The 17,985-nt window shown below is 33.5% G+C and overlaps 1 protein-coding gene and 1 long non-coding RNA gene across 2 annotated transcripts; one reads left to right on the forward strand and one right to left on the reverse strand.

The window, feature by feature from the left end:
• Positions 1–2,841: 2,841 nt before the first annotated feature.
• Positions 2,842–6,898, reverse strand: LOC120267840. The gene is made up of 4 exons (XR_005538600.1): positions 6,765–6,898; positions 6,631–6,689; positions 3,721–4,095; positions 2,842–3,629 (listed from the first exon to the last, which is right to left on the reverse strand). It is a non-coding gene; the product is annotated as an uncharacterized LOC120267840 (long non-coding RNA).
• Positions 6,899–12,818: 5,920 nt separating this feature from the next.
• LOC120267331 (phosphoribosylglycinamide formyltransferase, chloroplastic-like) lies at positions 12,819–15,724 on the forward strand. Its single transcript, XM_039274986.1, is given in 6 exon segments — positions 12,819–12,879; positions 14,015–14,059; positions 14,384–14,495; positions 15,060–15,236; positions 15,385–15,511; positions 15,611–15,724. Coding segments are annotated over 6 exon segments (636 nt in total).
• The last annotated feature ends 2,261 nt before the right edge of the window (positions 15,725–17,985 follow it).

The following is a 17,985-nucleotide window of genomic DNA, read 5'->3' on the forward strand; positions in this document are numbered from 1 at the left end:
TAAATTTCCTCATGTAAATCACCATGTAAAAATGCATTGTTAACTTCTAATTGGAATAAAGGCCAATTCTTCTTCATTGCAACTACAATTAAGCATCTAACTATTATGATTTTCACTACTGGTGAGAAATCCTCTGTATACTCTATGCTTGCCTTTTGTGTGAAACCTCTTATAACTAACCTTGCTTTGCATCTTTCCATAGAACCACCTATTCTATATTTAATTGTATACACCCACTTGCAACTAAAGGGTTTCTTCCCTTTGGGAAATTTCATTAAAAACCAAGTGTCATTGGCCTTCAAAGCCTCTAACTCCTTATTAATAGCATCCTGCCAAACTGTTTGAAGTACTACTTTTTCATATGTAATTGGTTCTTATAATTCAGTCATACTAGTGAGCAATTATTGGTTATTTGTTATGAGGGTGTTGAAACAAATGTTTTTTGGAATTGGTTGAAAATTTGTAAGAGTATGTGAGCAAGGACATACTTTTGTATTGGCATCTGTATTAATGTTGGTACAAATATAATCTTGCAAATATGCTGGCTTATAATGAATTCTAGTAGTTCTTCTGCGAGTGGGGTAATTAATAATTGGAGAAGAAGCAGGATTTGAAACTAAATTGGGTGAATGATTATGAGATGAATTGTGCTGAGTAGAAGGAAAAATGAAATCTGAATTTGTGTCTAAAATAGGTAAAGGTAAAGCAGAAATTTCTGTTGCCTTATATTGATGTAAAGAAAAAAATGATTTTTTAAAAACAACATTTCTAGAAGTGTGTACTTGCAAGTTTTTAAGATTTAAGAGTAGGTATGCCTTTTTACCGAATGCATAGCCTATAAAGGCACAAGGTATGGCTCTAGTTTTGAATTTATCAAAATGCTTAGCTATAGGAGTCATATAACATAAGCATCCAAAACTTTTTAAATGTGTATAATCTGGTTTTTTTCTAAACAAAATTTCATAAGGAGTCTTGTTTTGTAAAAGTTTGAAGGGAATTTTGTTGATTAGATAAGTAGAAGTTAATACACATTCTCCCTAATAAGGCAAATTTGACTAGAATAGAAGGGCTCTAGATTTTTCTAACAAATGTTTGTGCTTCCTTTCCACAACTCCATTATGTTGTGGTGTATAAGAACAACTTGTCTGGTGAATTATTCCTTTTTTTGCAAAAAAAATGTTTACCTTCTAAACTAGATCTTAATTCATAAGCATTGTCTATTTTAATAGTCTTAATTCTCGTTCTAAATTGAGTCTCTACCATTTAGACAAAAGCTTTTAGAATTGATAAAGCATTTCCTTTTGTACTTAATAGATGTGTCCATGTTGTTGTACTAAAATCATCAACTATAGTCAAAAAATATCTATACCCTTGATGAGTTTGTTTATGATAAGGTCCCCAAACATTCACATGTATTAAATAAAAAATGGAATTGGTATGTATTTGGGTATGAGAAAAAGGTTTTCTATGTTGTCTAGCTAATGGACAAATGTGGAAAGAATCCAAGATACCTTTTTCATAATTGCAATTAACAATAGATAAATGATGAAGTTTATACAAAGGTAAATGCCCAAGTCTATTGTGCCATATTATTACAGGATTTGCAGAATCTAAAACAAATGAAGAAATACAAACTTTATGTTCTGATTTTTTATTGAATTTAAGAGGAAGAAACCAAGTTCCTGATTCAGACACAGGATTGGAAAAGAAAAGCAAATATAGCCCCTTGTGAAGTTTACCAAACCTGTGCATTTCACTAAAGGGTCTTGTATAATGCAAACATCAGATGTAAAAGTAAGTTTGCACTTCCTCTGCTTAGTGAGTTTACTCACAAAGAGAAGATTATAGAAAAAATGAGGTATAAAATGAACATTCTCTAATCTAAGATTGAAAGTAATCTGAATTGTGCCAGTGTGCGAAATAGTTACCTTGTGTCCTGTTGAAAACATTAAGGTGGCGTTTGGTTGGACGTAATTGAAAAATGCAGTGGATTTTTAGTTACAATGTAACTGTAAATACTTGAATTTGAAAATGCAGTGAAGTAAAATTTAGTGTTTGGTTAGATGTAACTGAAAAATCCTGTATTACAGAATTTTGTGTTTGGTTTGAGTAATTTATGGCTTTATAACTGGGAAATTTGTGATATGAGCACTCAAGGTAATCTTACTCCCCCAATTATCATTTTAAACATAATTTTTTTAAATACTCAAGGTAATTATTGTATTAATCACTTTAAATAATGGTTTTATTATGAAAATTAATTATTAAATTTATTAATGTATTAGTTAAATTTATTATTAAACTTATTAAATTTAATTTGTTAAATTATTAAAAATTATTTATCAAGATGTAGGTGGAACAAAATTTTATTGATTTCAAGGTTTTAGTGATTCTTTTTCATATATATGTATGTGTTAATAACTAAATTTTTTTAAGCTTATGTTTAAGTAACAAGCACAAGCATGTACATATAAATTTCACTTAATTTCTTTTAATACAATAAAAACATAATGCTATAATTCACAACTTATACATCATTGAAACACTAATAAAGAAACCATGCAATCATCACAAATTTTACACCACTTAACATTGACAAATTTAGTAACAACCATCATAATAGAAACATTATCTACAAATGACACAAAATCAAGTTCTTATATACAAAATTACAAAACATCTCAATGCACATATATAAAAATTGGTATAAACTTGCCATGAAATTCCTGTTGTTCACATGCTTGCAAAGACCTAAGAAATTACAAAACATCTCAACACACATATCAAATTGGTAAGTTAGAAATTCATGATACAAGAACATAATGATAAAGTTTTAAAAGTCTTTAAAGAACTTCATAAAATCTCCAACTACATGCACAAATACATAGATTATGTTCAATGATTCATCACACATAATTCGATGATAACATAGGAGATAAAAAAATAATATCAAAGGTCCTAGTAACACAAGATAGCATATAGAACATGATAGAATAGAATATATAGAAACTTGGGAGTCAAATCTGGCTAATTGGGATCTTAAGACCTTCTTCATTGATTACAGAGTGAATCAAAAAATTCTTTTGCCCAATATTGCCTGAGCTCCTCATCTTTTGCTAAGAAAGATATGGCTCTACTATCATCGTCCATCAACCAATCATAGGTTTTATTAATCTCACGGCTAGAGTAACCATATTCTTTCAACTTCATGCATTCATTAATCATCTCTTTAGCAAAGGATAATGTATGAGTAGAATTCATTGCCGCAACTCCCTCTTTAAGGGTGCTATTCATCTCCTATATTGCCTCGACTTCAGAGATCAATTTTCTTTTCCCTTTTCCTTTTTTTGTTTGACTAGAAGTTGCCATCCTGGGTTCTAAGCTCCCTAATTAGTTATGGGTTGGTGTTGACATGTTAACATGAAAATTTGTCTCCTCAAAAGACATGTCATCTTACCACCAGTTTGAGATTATGGGCAAGGCTCAACACTATCATACATATTTGTGCCAATTTCATCTCCAAAGTGCACAACACGTTGTCCAGTTGCTTGATCATTACCACAAATAATTTCAAGCAAGTCATGGTCTTCAATTGGCTTGTTAATGAATGGATCATCCTGGGGATGCATCTGGTATATAGTAAAAGGTTAGTGAATAATTTAAATAAAAGATAATTCAGAGTTAAAGCATAAATAAAATTGGTTCAAAGTTAATTGATACCTTTACATAGTCCCTGTACTCTGATTCTCCCATGATTATCATCTTCAATCAATCATCCCAACCCATTCCACTTAACTCTTTCAGTTTTTTTTATTTTTGCCCACCGCTTGCGATAACCTAAGATGGTTTGACACATTCTCTTTAGTGACTATGATACCAAATTTACTTTTCATTGCACTAATAGCAGCATGAAGTGCTTGGGATTTGAGGCCCTAGTCAACTTTGAAACCTTGTTCAACTTGAGAAGCCATAAATTTTATAAAGAATCGGCTTTCAGCTACAGTCCACCTTTTATTGCCACCTATTTTCTTTGTAGGGGTTCTCATTGTTGACGTTTAACTATCCTCTGACATCCTTATGTTGTTCATGTTTTACCTGGTAAACATAATCAAAATTTTTTAAAAAAAAAGGCTGAAATTTTGCCGAAATCATTGCCGTGTGTAACACAATAAAGCTTCATAGTAAACATATTACAAACATAACAAATGTAAATTGCTTCAAAGAAAAATGGAAAATAGTTATCAACTATATATTAAAACATGAAAAGAAGTCTTGTTTATCATATAACTTCATGCATTCATCAATCAAGTCTCTAGGAAAGGCATGATCTAGAAAGAAGTATAGGTTATCATATAAATAAAAAGCAACTATCTACTTGTTGGCCCACATATTTCGTGCAATTTGTTCTCTCCGTGCCACCCATTCTTGGGCCTCCTCTCTTTGCTCCCTCCCTCTACTTTTTGAGTACGGCCGATGTGGTGTCCACTCTTCTTCGGAAGGTATGAAGGCGTCTTCACCCCCACTTAAGATATAATTATGAAAATTACATGAGACTATGACCAATTCATTCTGTGTCTTGAATGGAAAGAATGGCATTGATGAAAGAATTTTAAAACGTCCTTTAAGAAACCCAAAAGCATGTCCAATAGTGGCGTGAGGCAGAAAAGTGTCAAAGATTAAAAAGTTCTTTATAGTTTGTTGGAGTTCTCGAGCCAAATTCCTTAAGATGGTATCTAACACCTCTATAAGGAGATATAAAGGCTGGTCTTGTGGAGTACCCGGCATCAACCAAGTAAAATTTCCCTAAGAAAACCATGTATGATAGTTGGGAAAATTATAATGTTTATGTTATTCTTATATATAAACCCATATATTAAAGCTAATTAAAATGAATACCTTCAGTAACTGATAAACCATTTGGTCTTTCAAGTGCATCACGTAATACTAAAGCATCGTGTGCTGAACCTTCCCATCTAGCAAGGACATATGTAAACCATAACTTGAAGTCTACAACAGCTAGTACATTTTGTGTGGGGTATGGTTTTCACCCACGAAATGCTGCAACTTCATTAGTAGGAACAGAAGCATGGATATGGGTCCTATCTAGAGCTCCAATACATTCCTACCATATTCATATTATAATTTAGAATTGGTTACATGATATTAAATTCAACATAAGCAGAAAATTTTCCAATACCTTGAAGTAAGGATATAGTGTAGATCTCGAGGCTATACATGTTGGGGTTTGCGTACTAGGTGCACATATTTATCATGTAATTGGCCAATTGCATATAAAACATGATTGAAGTGCCTGCTAACAGTCTCACCATACCTGAGAAAATTATGTGTTATGACATGATTATGTTGATTATGGCCTATAATGTGTAAGAACATTAGTAGTTGCTCTTCAACAGTGGTGCGCAGCGTATCTCGCATAAGCCCTCTCCGTTTCATTATTGAGCAAAGGTTGAAAAATGAGGACTTGTTCATAAGTACCATGTTGATACTAGTAGTGTCATTTCCATCCACCAGTCTAGACAAATATTGTTCTCTAATTTCCAACTGACTATGAGAAGGCTCTCTACAAACTCTACGTCTTTTAAAATGAAAAATAAGTTTGACAACGAAAGTTGCAGCAAGTATAATAGTTTGAGCAGCATATAATACGCTTTCTGTCACACCCAACCATCTACAAGTTGTAAAGATTCAAAAATAAAAACCATTGCATCTAACATATTTAATAATCTAGAACAAAACTATCCACTTGAGTGTAGATAATCAAGCCAGAAAAATAGTTCTCCAAGCATATAACAATAATTAGAAAACCATAGGATAATGAAAAAAATCAACTTTGGACATTATGCATAAAGATCAGCAAAGATAGATCTTTGTGCTAAGTGCCATCTTTTGAAATTAATGAAATTAATGAAAGAATAATGAAAATAATAACATAATAACAACATTATCTAAAAACAATCAATAGGATAATGAAAATAATAATAACAACACAATAACCACCAAACAATCAAAATATTATCCAAACACAATACACAACTACTTGAGATTCATTAAAAAAAATTCACCAAAACATAATTTTAAAAAATAATAATTCAAACATAATCACAACATAATCATTAAAAATTTTAAAGCCGTAGATCATATAGCCTAATATTTGAAGATATAAAAATAATTAAAAAAATTATCTCACTGTTATGCTAGATCTAAAAATTTTATATCATAATTAGTAAGAAATTAAATATATATATATATATATTGTGGCATACCTTACAGGGAGGAACCGCCGAGAACCAAAGGATAATGAAAATAATTTAAAATAATAATAATAATAACACAATAACCACCAAACAATCAAAATATTATCCAAACACAATACACAACTACTTGAGATTAATAAAAAAAAATCACCGAAACATAATTTTAAAAAATAATAATTCAAACATAATAACAACATAATCATTACAAATTAAACTTTAAAATTTTAAAGCCGTAGATCATATAGCCTAATATTTGAGGATATAAAAATGATTTAAAAAATTATCTCACTATTATGCTAGATCTAAAGATTTTATAACATAATTAGTAAGATATTAAATATATATATTGGCATACCTTACAGGGAAGAACCGCCGAGAAGCAAACGAAGATTGTTAAAATCATAGTAGCAAGATCTACAATTTTTTACACAAAATATTCATGTTCAAGAAAAAAAATAAAATTAAAAAAAATAATAACTGAAATGTTACCTCAACTTCACAATCGAACGGAGAAGCAAGAGGAGAAGCAGGCACTTGTGAAACAAGGACCGGAGATGGAGATGATGATCAAAAGCGGAGGAGCGGTTCACGAGAAGAGCTCTTCACGGGTTACCACACCTTTCCCAAAGTGCAGGCTTCTTCACGTGAGTCACGTGAATAACTTCCAGCTTGATGGGTTTGGACTTTGGGCATAAGTCCAAATAAACCATATAAAGTAACTAAATGTACAAATGTACTTTAAAAGCATGCAAACCAAACATGGAATTTTAAGAATGGGGTATTTCAAGTTACAAGTAACTTCAAATACCGCCAAACAAACACACCCTAAAAAGGTTTTACAATAGGTGATTTGATTTCAAAAACGTTTAGGTCGTGGCAAATATGGTCACTGGCCCCAGAATCTAAGATCCAAATGTAGTTTGAAAAAGGTTGCTCACTAATATTACTAAAAAAACAAACGAATTATAAGAAGATGCAGTAATCATACCAACAAAATTTGCGGAACCTGTCAGTTGAATACTTGATTCTCCTTCATTTTGTTCATTTATAAACTTCAGAAATTTTGTATACATGCCCTTTGTAAAGTCAGGAAAACAGGAAATATTCTGAACATCATCAGTAACATTTTCTTGTAGTGTCTCTCCTTGCACCTGTGTCATAACCTTTCTATCCTTGGTACCTTTAAAACTCCCTAGAAACCCATGTAATTTAAAACACTTCTCCTTCAAATGACCTGGCTTCTTGTAGTAATCACAAAATATATTATTTCTTCTATTGTCAACTCTCCCTTTTTCACCTCTTTCTCTTTGGAAAGTAAAACCTCGTTGGTGAGAATTATTTTGGCCAACATGAAAAGAAGCAGAATCAAAATGAGAATTAGAGTAAATCTCCCTTTGTGTCTCTTCTTGCATCAAAATTGAATCAACTTGGGCTACAGAAGGTAGAGGCTTCATCATCAATATATTTCTTCTAATAGAGAAATGTATTACTCATTTAAACCCATCAGAAACTGCATCAACTTCTATTCTTCATCAGTTTTTGTCAAGATTGTAGTTGAACCACATGTTGTACAGATAGAAGATGCTCTTAAAGATTGAAGCTTATCCTAAAAAACTTTTTATCTTTGTATAATATATTGCAACACTACTTGCACCTTGGGAAATTTGTGATAATTCCTTTTGTATTTCAAAGACCTCGCTCTATTAGATTGCCTAAATCTTTGTTCAAATTCAGCCCAAATTTGAGCTGTTGTATTACAATACAAAACAGTCTCTGAGATTTCATTTGCTAGGGAATTCAAAACCCAAGAAATCACCATATTGTTGCATCTCTCCCAATGATACAAATTAGGAGATACTTCTGCTGGTTTAACACAAGAACCATCTACAACACCCAATTTATTCTTTGCAGAAAGAGCAATGATCATGGACCTCTTCCAAGGACCAAATCCAAACCCCTTAAAGACTTGAGAGACAAGTGCAGCACCAGGACACTCAGAAACATTCATGTAAAGCGGACTAGTTACATCACCCATAACAGAACTTCTAGCTGCTAAATTTCCTTGATTCAAATCAGCCATAACTTTAAGATCAAATAGCAAGAACTCAAGAAAACACCACAAAAGCAAGCTAGAAAAGCAAATCAGCCACAAAACTAATAAATAACACCAAGAAATCCAAGAAAACAACACCAAAAACATGATAGAACACCGAAATCAACAACCAAAACAGATTTCCTGAAGAAATTCACCTTGAATGAATCTATGATACCATGTTGATTCTTCGGTAAATCAAGAAAACATCCATGTTTAAACTTAGGAGGAGAAAGGCGAAGGATTGAAGAAGCTTGAGATGAGAAAATTGGAATTGATTCTCATTTCAATTGAATTAAATGTTTACATCTATCACTAGTTTATATAGAGACAAAAATATAACAACCTTGATGAAGTGGCTCATTGTAAAATGTAAACCAATAACTAATGTAATTAAAGCTGGGCTAGTTGCCGAGTCATCTACAACCAACTAACTTGACTAAAATTCAAATAGAGCTTCATTCTTCATTCACAAACAGAGAGAACTTCAATGAGATTCAGCAGCAGCTTTGGACATCCATCTTTGGACCTTTCTCAGACTCCAAGCTTCAGCATCTGAGCTTCACCTTCATCTCTAACATGGCGGAAGACTTAGAAGGACAACCAGACTAGGGGTTCATTAACAACTCTGGCAATAGGTGGCTGCCACCACCCCCTACCCCGGTCACTCCACCCCTACACATTCTTGGGTCTTTCTCTTATGGTCACCCTAAATCTTCATAGCAAGGTCTTCTATAGATGTCTTCACATCCCAAAAATTGGATCTCCTTTTTTCAGAATTTTCACGGCTGCTTAAATTTAGACATTTTCCAAATTTAGGTGTCACAAATCCTGTAGAAACTAAGCTTGAATTGTGATCCTCCTATTAACTTTAACTGAATTCTAGCATCCGTTACAACATGGCCTAAAAATGCATTTAACCCTCTTGGTTATTTTTGTGCCTAACAGCGTCGAATCCTCCTAATCTCGACCTACCAACAACTAGATGAACTCCTTATCATTTTGTTAGCAGTGACTTCTCAAGGGTTTCACCCCACCCAAGGTCTGAGGGAACTTCTAGACAAGCATCACCTTAACTTAACCTTGAGTTCATTTCTAGAGAGCAAATTGGGAGATTTCAGAGGTTGAGTGTACAGCTTAATGGTGAGTACCGATGCGTTGTGTGGAGTCTCTTAGGTGGCATTTGGTTTGATGTAATTATGAATGCAGTGAATTTTTAGTTACAATATAATTGGAAATACATGTATTTAATGTTTGGTTGAATGCTATAGGAGATGTTGTATTTCAGAATTCAGTGTTTGGATGAATGGATTTTGAAATATGGGAAAATAAATCATGTGTTTGGTTTGATGTATTTGATGAGTGTGTATACCCAAGATGAGATTACCCCCAACCCTACCCATCCACATGCTAAACCAATTAGTAATGATGTATGTTGAAATACAATATTTTAACTTACAGACAACCAACAGTCTCTTAATGTATTTCTACAACTTTTAATAAATTATATTCAATTACACATTTTTAAAACATATTTTAAATAATGGTAATATTGAAAAGTTATATATTTTTTTTTATAAATTTTAGATTACCAATTAATTGGAACTACTTTTTTTTAATTCATGTGATTTAGTTAATACGAACAAGTAAAAAGGATCGGAAGGAGTATTATATATATTTTATATGGAAGTAAACCTTTTGGAGGTTATTTATGCAAACCAGGTTCGGAATTATCAAATATATTTATATGAAAATAAACTTTTTGAAGGTTATTTTTGCAAAACAGGTATCAAACTCGATCTGATGATTCTGATCTTGATCATAGCCGTTCATTCGCACCCTTAATATAAACACCTATGGGGCATTTGGATAACGGTAATGGTTCACCCATTCCCATGTTTGGATGATATTTTTAGGGTGGTAATCATTACCCTTAGGGGTTACCATTAACCCCGACAAGGTAATGTTCACTCCCCCCAATATATTACCCATTTTAACCCTCATTAATATATGTATTTGGGTATATATATAACAATATATTTATATATTAAAAATATATAAATATATTAATATTAAAATAATTAATATTTAATTATAATAATTATATAATAATTATATTAAAGAAATATTTATTTCAAATTTAAGCCATAAAATAATTAATAAGTAATTTAAATAATTAATTACAATTATTAAAATTAATTTAAATTATTTTATAAACAACAAAATTTACTTGTTTATATTAAGAGTATAAAAGTAATTTTACATCTTAACTTTTCATTACTTTTTTAATTCCCAATATATTACTTTTCTACTTTTCCCATTCCCAATGAATTACCTCTCCAACCAAACATATTTTTTCATTACCATCCTTATCCATTCCTTTCCCCTCTCTTCATTACCTCATTCCCCCTCATTTCATTATGGTAATCGAAACGCACACCTAGAACCGTCAGACTGATAGTCGTTGATTGGACAGTTGGGATCGTTTAGAATTCTGTGATAAATACATTTAGCCGGAGACTCTCTCTCTCTCTCTCTCTCTCTGTCCATAACAATTAGTTTTAAGGTTTTAGGCTCTCATTAATCGTATGTGATGGTGTTATGAATTTTATTGAACTCCAACTAACTGAATCAATAGATCAGCAAATTCAAGCATAAATCTCATTCTCCAATCAATTAAGCTCTAATATATTAAGACTATAATCTCTGATCACCCAAATAAGCAGCAATCCATCATCATAGCAGCAGATAAAATGCAAAACTGAAGTCAAATAGCATCAAACAAACAAATTATGCTCATAGAGCTATAGATCTACTTATACGAACTGAAATATATAATATAGATGGGAATTGTTTCCCTCCTGCCGGAGCGCTGGAGAAGATCACTAGAGAACCAACCAGGCCCAAAAAATCCTTCTTCTTTCTTCTTCAATATCCCCTATCATAGCCCTAGCTTTTCCTCCTATAGTCCGTTGCCTCCCTGCCTTGGGATCATTTCTCATTGGAGAATACCAATCTTGATGAGTCATAATAGATGGTCTTGTTTAAATTGCCTGATTTTGTTTAGTTAGTTGAGTTGGTTGATGAATGCGAGGAAGGGGAGGAAGAAGGAGTTGTTTCAAGTGTTTGCCAATTTTTAGAGGCCATGCCCGAAGATTGAAGTCTTACCCCTTGTTTGGTTCAAAGGGGAAGGAGGGAGGGGGGAGTGAGGCGGAGTAAGAAGGGGAGGAGAATGGAGGGTTTGAAAAAATTTTATGTTTGGTTCAATAGAGGAGTTTGGAGGGGTAATCTTTTTGGTTGGTTACAAGGAAGAGTGAGGAGGAATGAGAAAACATGCAATGTGTATTTTACTAATTTATCCTTTTATATAAAACTAATCATAATAATTTTTTTCTATGTATCCAAGATTATTTTGTACAAACTTTGTTAATATTAATATTACTAATAATATTATTTGTACAATAATAATATTATTATAAAAAAAATAATATTATTTTTAAACTAATACTATAATTATTCAATTTTTTATATTTGTTTATTTTTTTATAATAATTATTATTATTCAAAAAAATATTATTATTAATCTTCAATTGACACATTAAAATATTAAGAAAAAAATAATAATATGAAAAAATTAAATTAAATGTTAAATAGATATTATTTTAATTTCTCAATTTGATAAAGGATAATTTGGTCTTTTCATACCGGTTTAATAAGTAAAAAATAGGGTTTTTAATAAATAAAGGATATAATGGGAGTTATTGAAATAAGTGAAGGCAATATTGACATTTCATATTATTTGAAAATAATAATAATAATACAAACACCCATCCCCAAAAAACCCCAATTTGAGGGAGTGGGTTATGAGGGGTGAGGAGGGGTGAGATGCCCTCCTCACCATCTCTCACTCCCTTCACTCCCCCAACTAAACACACACTACACCCCCAAACACCCCCTCACCTCTCCCCACTCCCCCCAATCAAACATAGCCTTAGAGCATCGTCTGTCTAGGCAACTGTTCATCATCATTGCAGGTTGGGTCACACAATGCTGACATTTACTTCTATATTTCTTCTTTTTTTTTAAGAAGCTTTTGGAGCTCGATTTATATTTTTTTCCCTTAATTTTGTGATAATATTCTTGTGATATCTAGATTCGTTACAAAGATGATATTTAATTTCATACCCAAAAAAATATATAAAAAACAATGAAATATGTTTAGGGGGTTTCACAAGAGAATGAAACTGTGTTTTCTGTTTTCGTTTTTATTTTCTGGTTTTTATGTTCTCCTTTGAATCATGATATGATCAAATTAAGAGCCATTTTTGTTTTTAATATAAATTAATTGACACACTGAAAATTGTTTGTAATTTAAATTTATTGTATGAGTTTCTGAATACCAAGCAGGACACTCAACCTTCAAAGTAGGCACCAAGAAAAGTTAGTGAATAATGGCTAATAAAATAGATCAACAATCCAACTTTAAGGCTTGTCACTGACATTCAATTGGAGGTAAACTTGTATTGCTAAAATTAATTTTTTTCAACAAATTGTTTTGTACAATTTATCTTTTTTTTCGTTGTAAAGAAAAACTGTATCTTTTTTTTTTAAAATATATACTTTAATGATCAACTAAATAGCTGAATCCTAATGTTTGATTATTTGTTCTTAAAGTATCTTGTTGTAAATAAAGAGATCAGAAGGTAAATTACATAATGCATTGATTATTTGATGCAGATGGGAATTGTGAAATGCTTCGATAATTTGCTGAGATGGTAAATTGAATGATAAATATATATGGTGCGCAAGATCTTGGACATTGTGTATTTGCTGCAAGATGATACTTCCTCCATTTTGAAATGCAAATTATTTAGAGATCTTGCCCAAGAATTAAAGATATAAATAGACTGGTAAAGCACTATTCTTGATGTTTTAGTGGTTGATTTCTTTGCGAATAAGTTATATCACCTAGCAGTAGTTAATTTTTTCTTGCAAGAAGTCAACCTGAGCTTGTAATTAGCTGATTGAAAAGGAATCTGTCTATTGATCATGCTAAATTGCAGGTAGTTTGTCCTTAATGTCTTTGTTGTTCATAATTGTTGTGAGAAAAATAATTTGGTGGACTGGTGGAGTGATGACAAATGCATGGTTATTGTCCATAACTTTTGTATTTTATTTGTGCAAGCATAATTGGTGCCTTTAGCTCCTTGCTGGGCCTGAATTATAAGTGCAATTGTTAATTCTCTTGTAGAGTAAAAAGATGTTACATATATGTTAAGTTTTGTAGTGATAATTTACAAGAGCATTTAATTTTAATCCTTTAATTTTAATCTTTCTTTTATGCCAGGTTATGTATTTATTGGTGAATAAGAGAACCATTAAATACCTTAAATGGAATATCTTTCTTCTGCTATTGCATATAAGCCATCTTTAAATTCCAGGGAGATAATTGGCTTGCAATGTTGACAAACATTAGCATCTCAGTTTTCTTTTTTTTTTTTTCCCAAATCTTAAAGTGATCTTTCGTAAGATGTGTTCAGCTAATAAATTATCATTGCAAAATACTTCGAACAATATAAACCTTGTCTTGCGCAAAAGCAAGGCATCTCATGTTGAGGGTCCTAAAATTATACTGCCATTAGCAAAGGATTGATTTGTGGAGATGTTTCAGCTTTGGTCACGGATAAAGCTAGTAAGTGCGTACTTACACTTTAACATTGTAATAGCTCTTCTAAGATGTTGAAAGGCTTTGGTTAGCAAATTATCTCATCTCTCAAGTTAATGTTCTTATTTAGTTTGAGTCTATGTTATATATTTTGTTACAATTTCTAACTAATTCATAAAGATCAAAAGAAGATGTGAATATCAACTTGCCCATCGAATATTGTAATAACTTGTATAACATGTTTGCAAAGGAACAACTTAATAGCTATGTTTTTCATTTTAATACTTAATTTTGTAATTGTTCACTAATTGAATTCTTGTCTAATGTGCTATTTTCATATCTAAATTGTAGGTTGTGGAGGTGCTGAATATGCTAGAGATAAGGGCATCCCTGTTTTATTGTTCTCTAGGTCCAAAAACTGCCCTGAGGGGTTATCATCAATTGATCAAATAAATGCTCTAAGGTTAGCATTTTTTTTTTTATTTTTTTGGTGGCCATCCACATGTATTTATAAAAAGGGTATTATGTTAGCTGTGTCTATGTCACCAATGACCAGACCTCATTGGTACATGCAAATTCTTCCCATTGTTGTATTTAAATTCATTGTTTTGATGTAAATTGTGAGACTTAAAGGTCTATAATGTCTAGGGTAAGAGTTCTTATATAGTATTGCATTAGCATAGGAAAAATTCAGTGTTTGATTGAACTATAAAATTCATAAGTGGGTTAAAAATGACTTCATCTAAATTGTGATCGTATGAATGGTGTTATTTTGAGATAAGCCAAAACAAAATATAAGAGTGATTTTTCTCTTTCGCTCCATCATTCATTGCTTACATGGGCAACATTCCTTTGTTGTTTTGAAAGAATTGTGTGTTTTATTATTTACTTAATTCAGTTTTTTTTTCTTCCATTGTTCATTGCTTATGTGGCCAGAATTCCTCTGGCTTGAAAGAAATTGTGTATTTTATTGTTTAATTAATTCAGTTAAGTAATATTTTTTAATTGTTTTTTAACTATTCAGCAGGACATTTGAAGTTGACTATCTGCTACTTGCTGGCTACTTGAAACTTATACCCACTGAACTAGTTCAGGCATATCCAAAGTCTATATTAAATATCCATCCTTCTCTTCTTCCAGCATTTGGTGGCAAAGGATTTTATGGTATGAAAGTGCATAGAGCTGTCATAGCTTCTGGTGCTAGGTATTTCAACATGTTCTCCGTCATCTTCATAGTGATGCCATATTTAAGAACCGATGAACCATGCTTATCCTTAATTCTTCTTGCCGGTAAAGTGGATTCATTTCTCTTATTATTATTACAGTTCTCAAACTCTCTTCTTATATCACAGGTTTCCTGGCCCTACAGTCCACTTCGTCGATGAACATTACGACACTGGCCTCATTCTTGCCCAGAGAGTTGTGTCTGTGCTTGCAAACGACACTCCTGAGCAATTGGCTTCGAGGGTACTTCAAGAGGTAATACAATTGCATTTTTTTTCTTGATAGCTTATATTTTGTAAGCAAGCAGATAAATAATTCACTGTTGTTGTTTATTATAAACAACTCCATTTTCAGGAGCATAAGGTTTATGCAGAAGTAGTTGCTGCATTGTGTGAAGATCGTATTGTCTGGAGAGACGATGGAGTTCCTCTCATCAAAAGCAAGGAAAACCCACATGCCTATTACTAATTGGTGATTGTTTCATCATCATCATCAACATCTTAGCATCAATCCATCTATGGTGATTTATCCTGTTGAATTTATAACAAAAGTTCAATTTGTTGGGTGAATTTGTGGATTCTCACTTTTAAGTTTATTCACTAGTTGGAGTTGTCAGCATGTATGTGCAACATAAATGTATTATCCATCTTTTGAAATAAAACTTTTTGGCTACGACTTCCACAAAACAGGTTTGTAACGCGATCTGATGATTCTGATCTTGATCTTAGCCATGCATTCTCACCCACAATCAATTGGAGACCGATCTGAAGCTGGAGACCCCATCTTTCTATTTTTATAGAAAAAAAGCAGGAAACAGGGGAGAGGAGTTTCTCAAACACTCCTTTTGTTTGTTTGTTTTTTTATTGTTCTTGAAATTGAGACCTATGAAGTGTTAGAAGTAGGAAGAATGATAGAAGAGAAGAAGAGAAGAAGATCAATGCTCATCCATCTCACATTAACAAGTGTAATCATGGGGCTACATATAGAGGCCAATGATACAAGTATACCTATGTATATACATACATACATACATACATACATCTAATATAATATACATACATACATCTAACCCCCCCTCCCCCCGCCTCTCCTAAAACTCAAGGTGGATCATGTGTCCTAAGTTTGGATAACATAAATAGATGCTGATCACGTGTCTGGGCTTTAGTGAAAAAATCAGCCACCTGGACCTCTGTAGGAAGATAATGGAGCGACACAGTATGGGCACGGACATGACAACGGGTGAAGTGTGCATCCACACCAATGTATTTGGTCAGCTCTTGCTTGACCAGATCGGCAGCAATCTGAAGGGCTCCTTTACTGTCACAGTGGATAGGAATAAGAGAATGGATCGGTACACCAAAATCCTGCAGAATCGAGCGAATCCAAATTACCTCCTGTATTGTAGAAGCCAAAGCATGAACCTCAGCCTCAGCACTGGACTTGGCAACAGTCTGCTACTTCTTAGTCTTCCAAACAATAAGTGAAGACCCAAGAAAGATACAGTAGCCAGTGACAGAGACCGGATCATCAGGAGAGCTGGCCCAAGTAGCATCACAATAGGCATGTAGCTGAAGAGTGGACTGATAAGGGTAGAACAGACCACGCGAGGGAGTGCCACGAAGATATCGCAATACCCAGAGAAGATGTCCATAATGAACAGAGGTGGGGATCGCAACAAACTAACTAAGGATGTGCACAACGTGAGAAATGTCAGGACGTGTAACAGCAAGATATACCAAGCTGCCAACAAGATGCCTATAGCGAGAAGGATCTGGTAAGGGAATCCCATCGGAAGCACGAAGCTGCAAATGCAACTCCATCAGTGTAGCACCAGTATGAGTATCAGTCATGCCAGAGCGATCAAGTAGATCGAGAGTGTAACGCTGCTGAGATAGTCGATAGCCATCAGGATGAGATGTGATCTCGATACCCAGAAAATAACGAAGCAGGCCAAGATCAGTCATCAAGAAGGTTTCACACAGTTTCTGCTTCGCAAAAGTAATATGAGCAGAATCATCACCAGTAAGAATCATATCATCCACATACAGAAGGAGAATGGTCCGGCCACGTAGAAAAGAATGAATGAAGACTGTCGGGTCATGTATGCTCGGAGTAAATCCAGCAGCCTCAACAACTGTGCTGAACCTCTCAAACCAGGCACGAGGAGCCTGTTTGAGACCATAGAGAGCGCGGTGAAGGCGACAAACAGATCCTGGAGGCACCTGAAGGCCAGGAAGAGGAGTCATGTAGACCTCCTCCTTCAGGTCCCCATGAAGAAAGGCATTCTTCACATTAAGCTGATGAAGAACCCATCTACGAACAGCTACAACAACAACTAATGTACAAACAGTGTGCATGTAGGCCACGGGGACAAAGGTCTCCTCATAGTCACGACCATACTCCTGCTAAAAACCGTGAGCAACAAGATGCGCTTTATAGCGCTCGAGAGATCCATCAGATCGGGTTTTCACCCGATAGATCCAGCGACAAGTAATAGGAATGGCATGGGCAGGGAGAGGGACAATATCCCACGTGTGAGTCGGAGACAAAGCATCAAGCTCCTCAGCCATGGCAGTCCATCACTCAGGGGATCGAACCGCTTCCCTGTAGGTACCTGGCTCAATGACACCTGAGACACTGGTACTAGCAGAAGCATAACGAATAGGAGGATGTAAAGTGGACCGATCTCGTAAAGAGTAAGGAGGAGAGGATACCTCAGGAGCTGGATC

Source organism: Dioscorea cayenensis, chromosome 8, assembly GCF_009730915.1.
Source record: "Dioscorea cayenensis subsp. rotundata cultivar TDr96_F1 chromosome 8, TDr96_F1_v2_PseudoChromosome.rev07_lg8_w22 25.fasta, whole genome shotgun sequence".
NCBI lineage: Eukaryota > Viridiplantae > Streptophyta > Magnoliopsida > Dioscoreales > Dioscoreaceae > Dioscorea > Dioscorea cayenensis.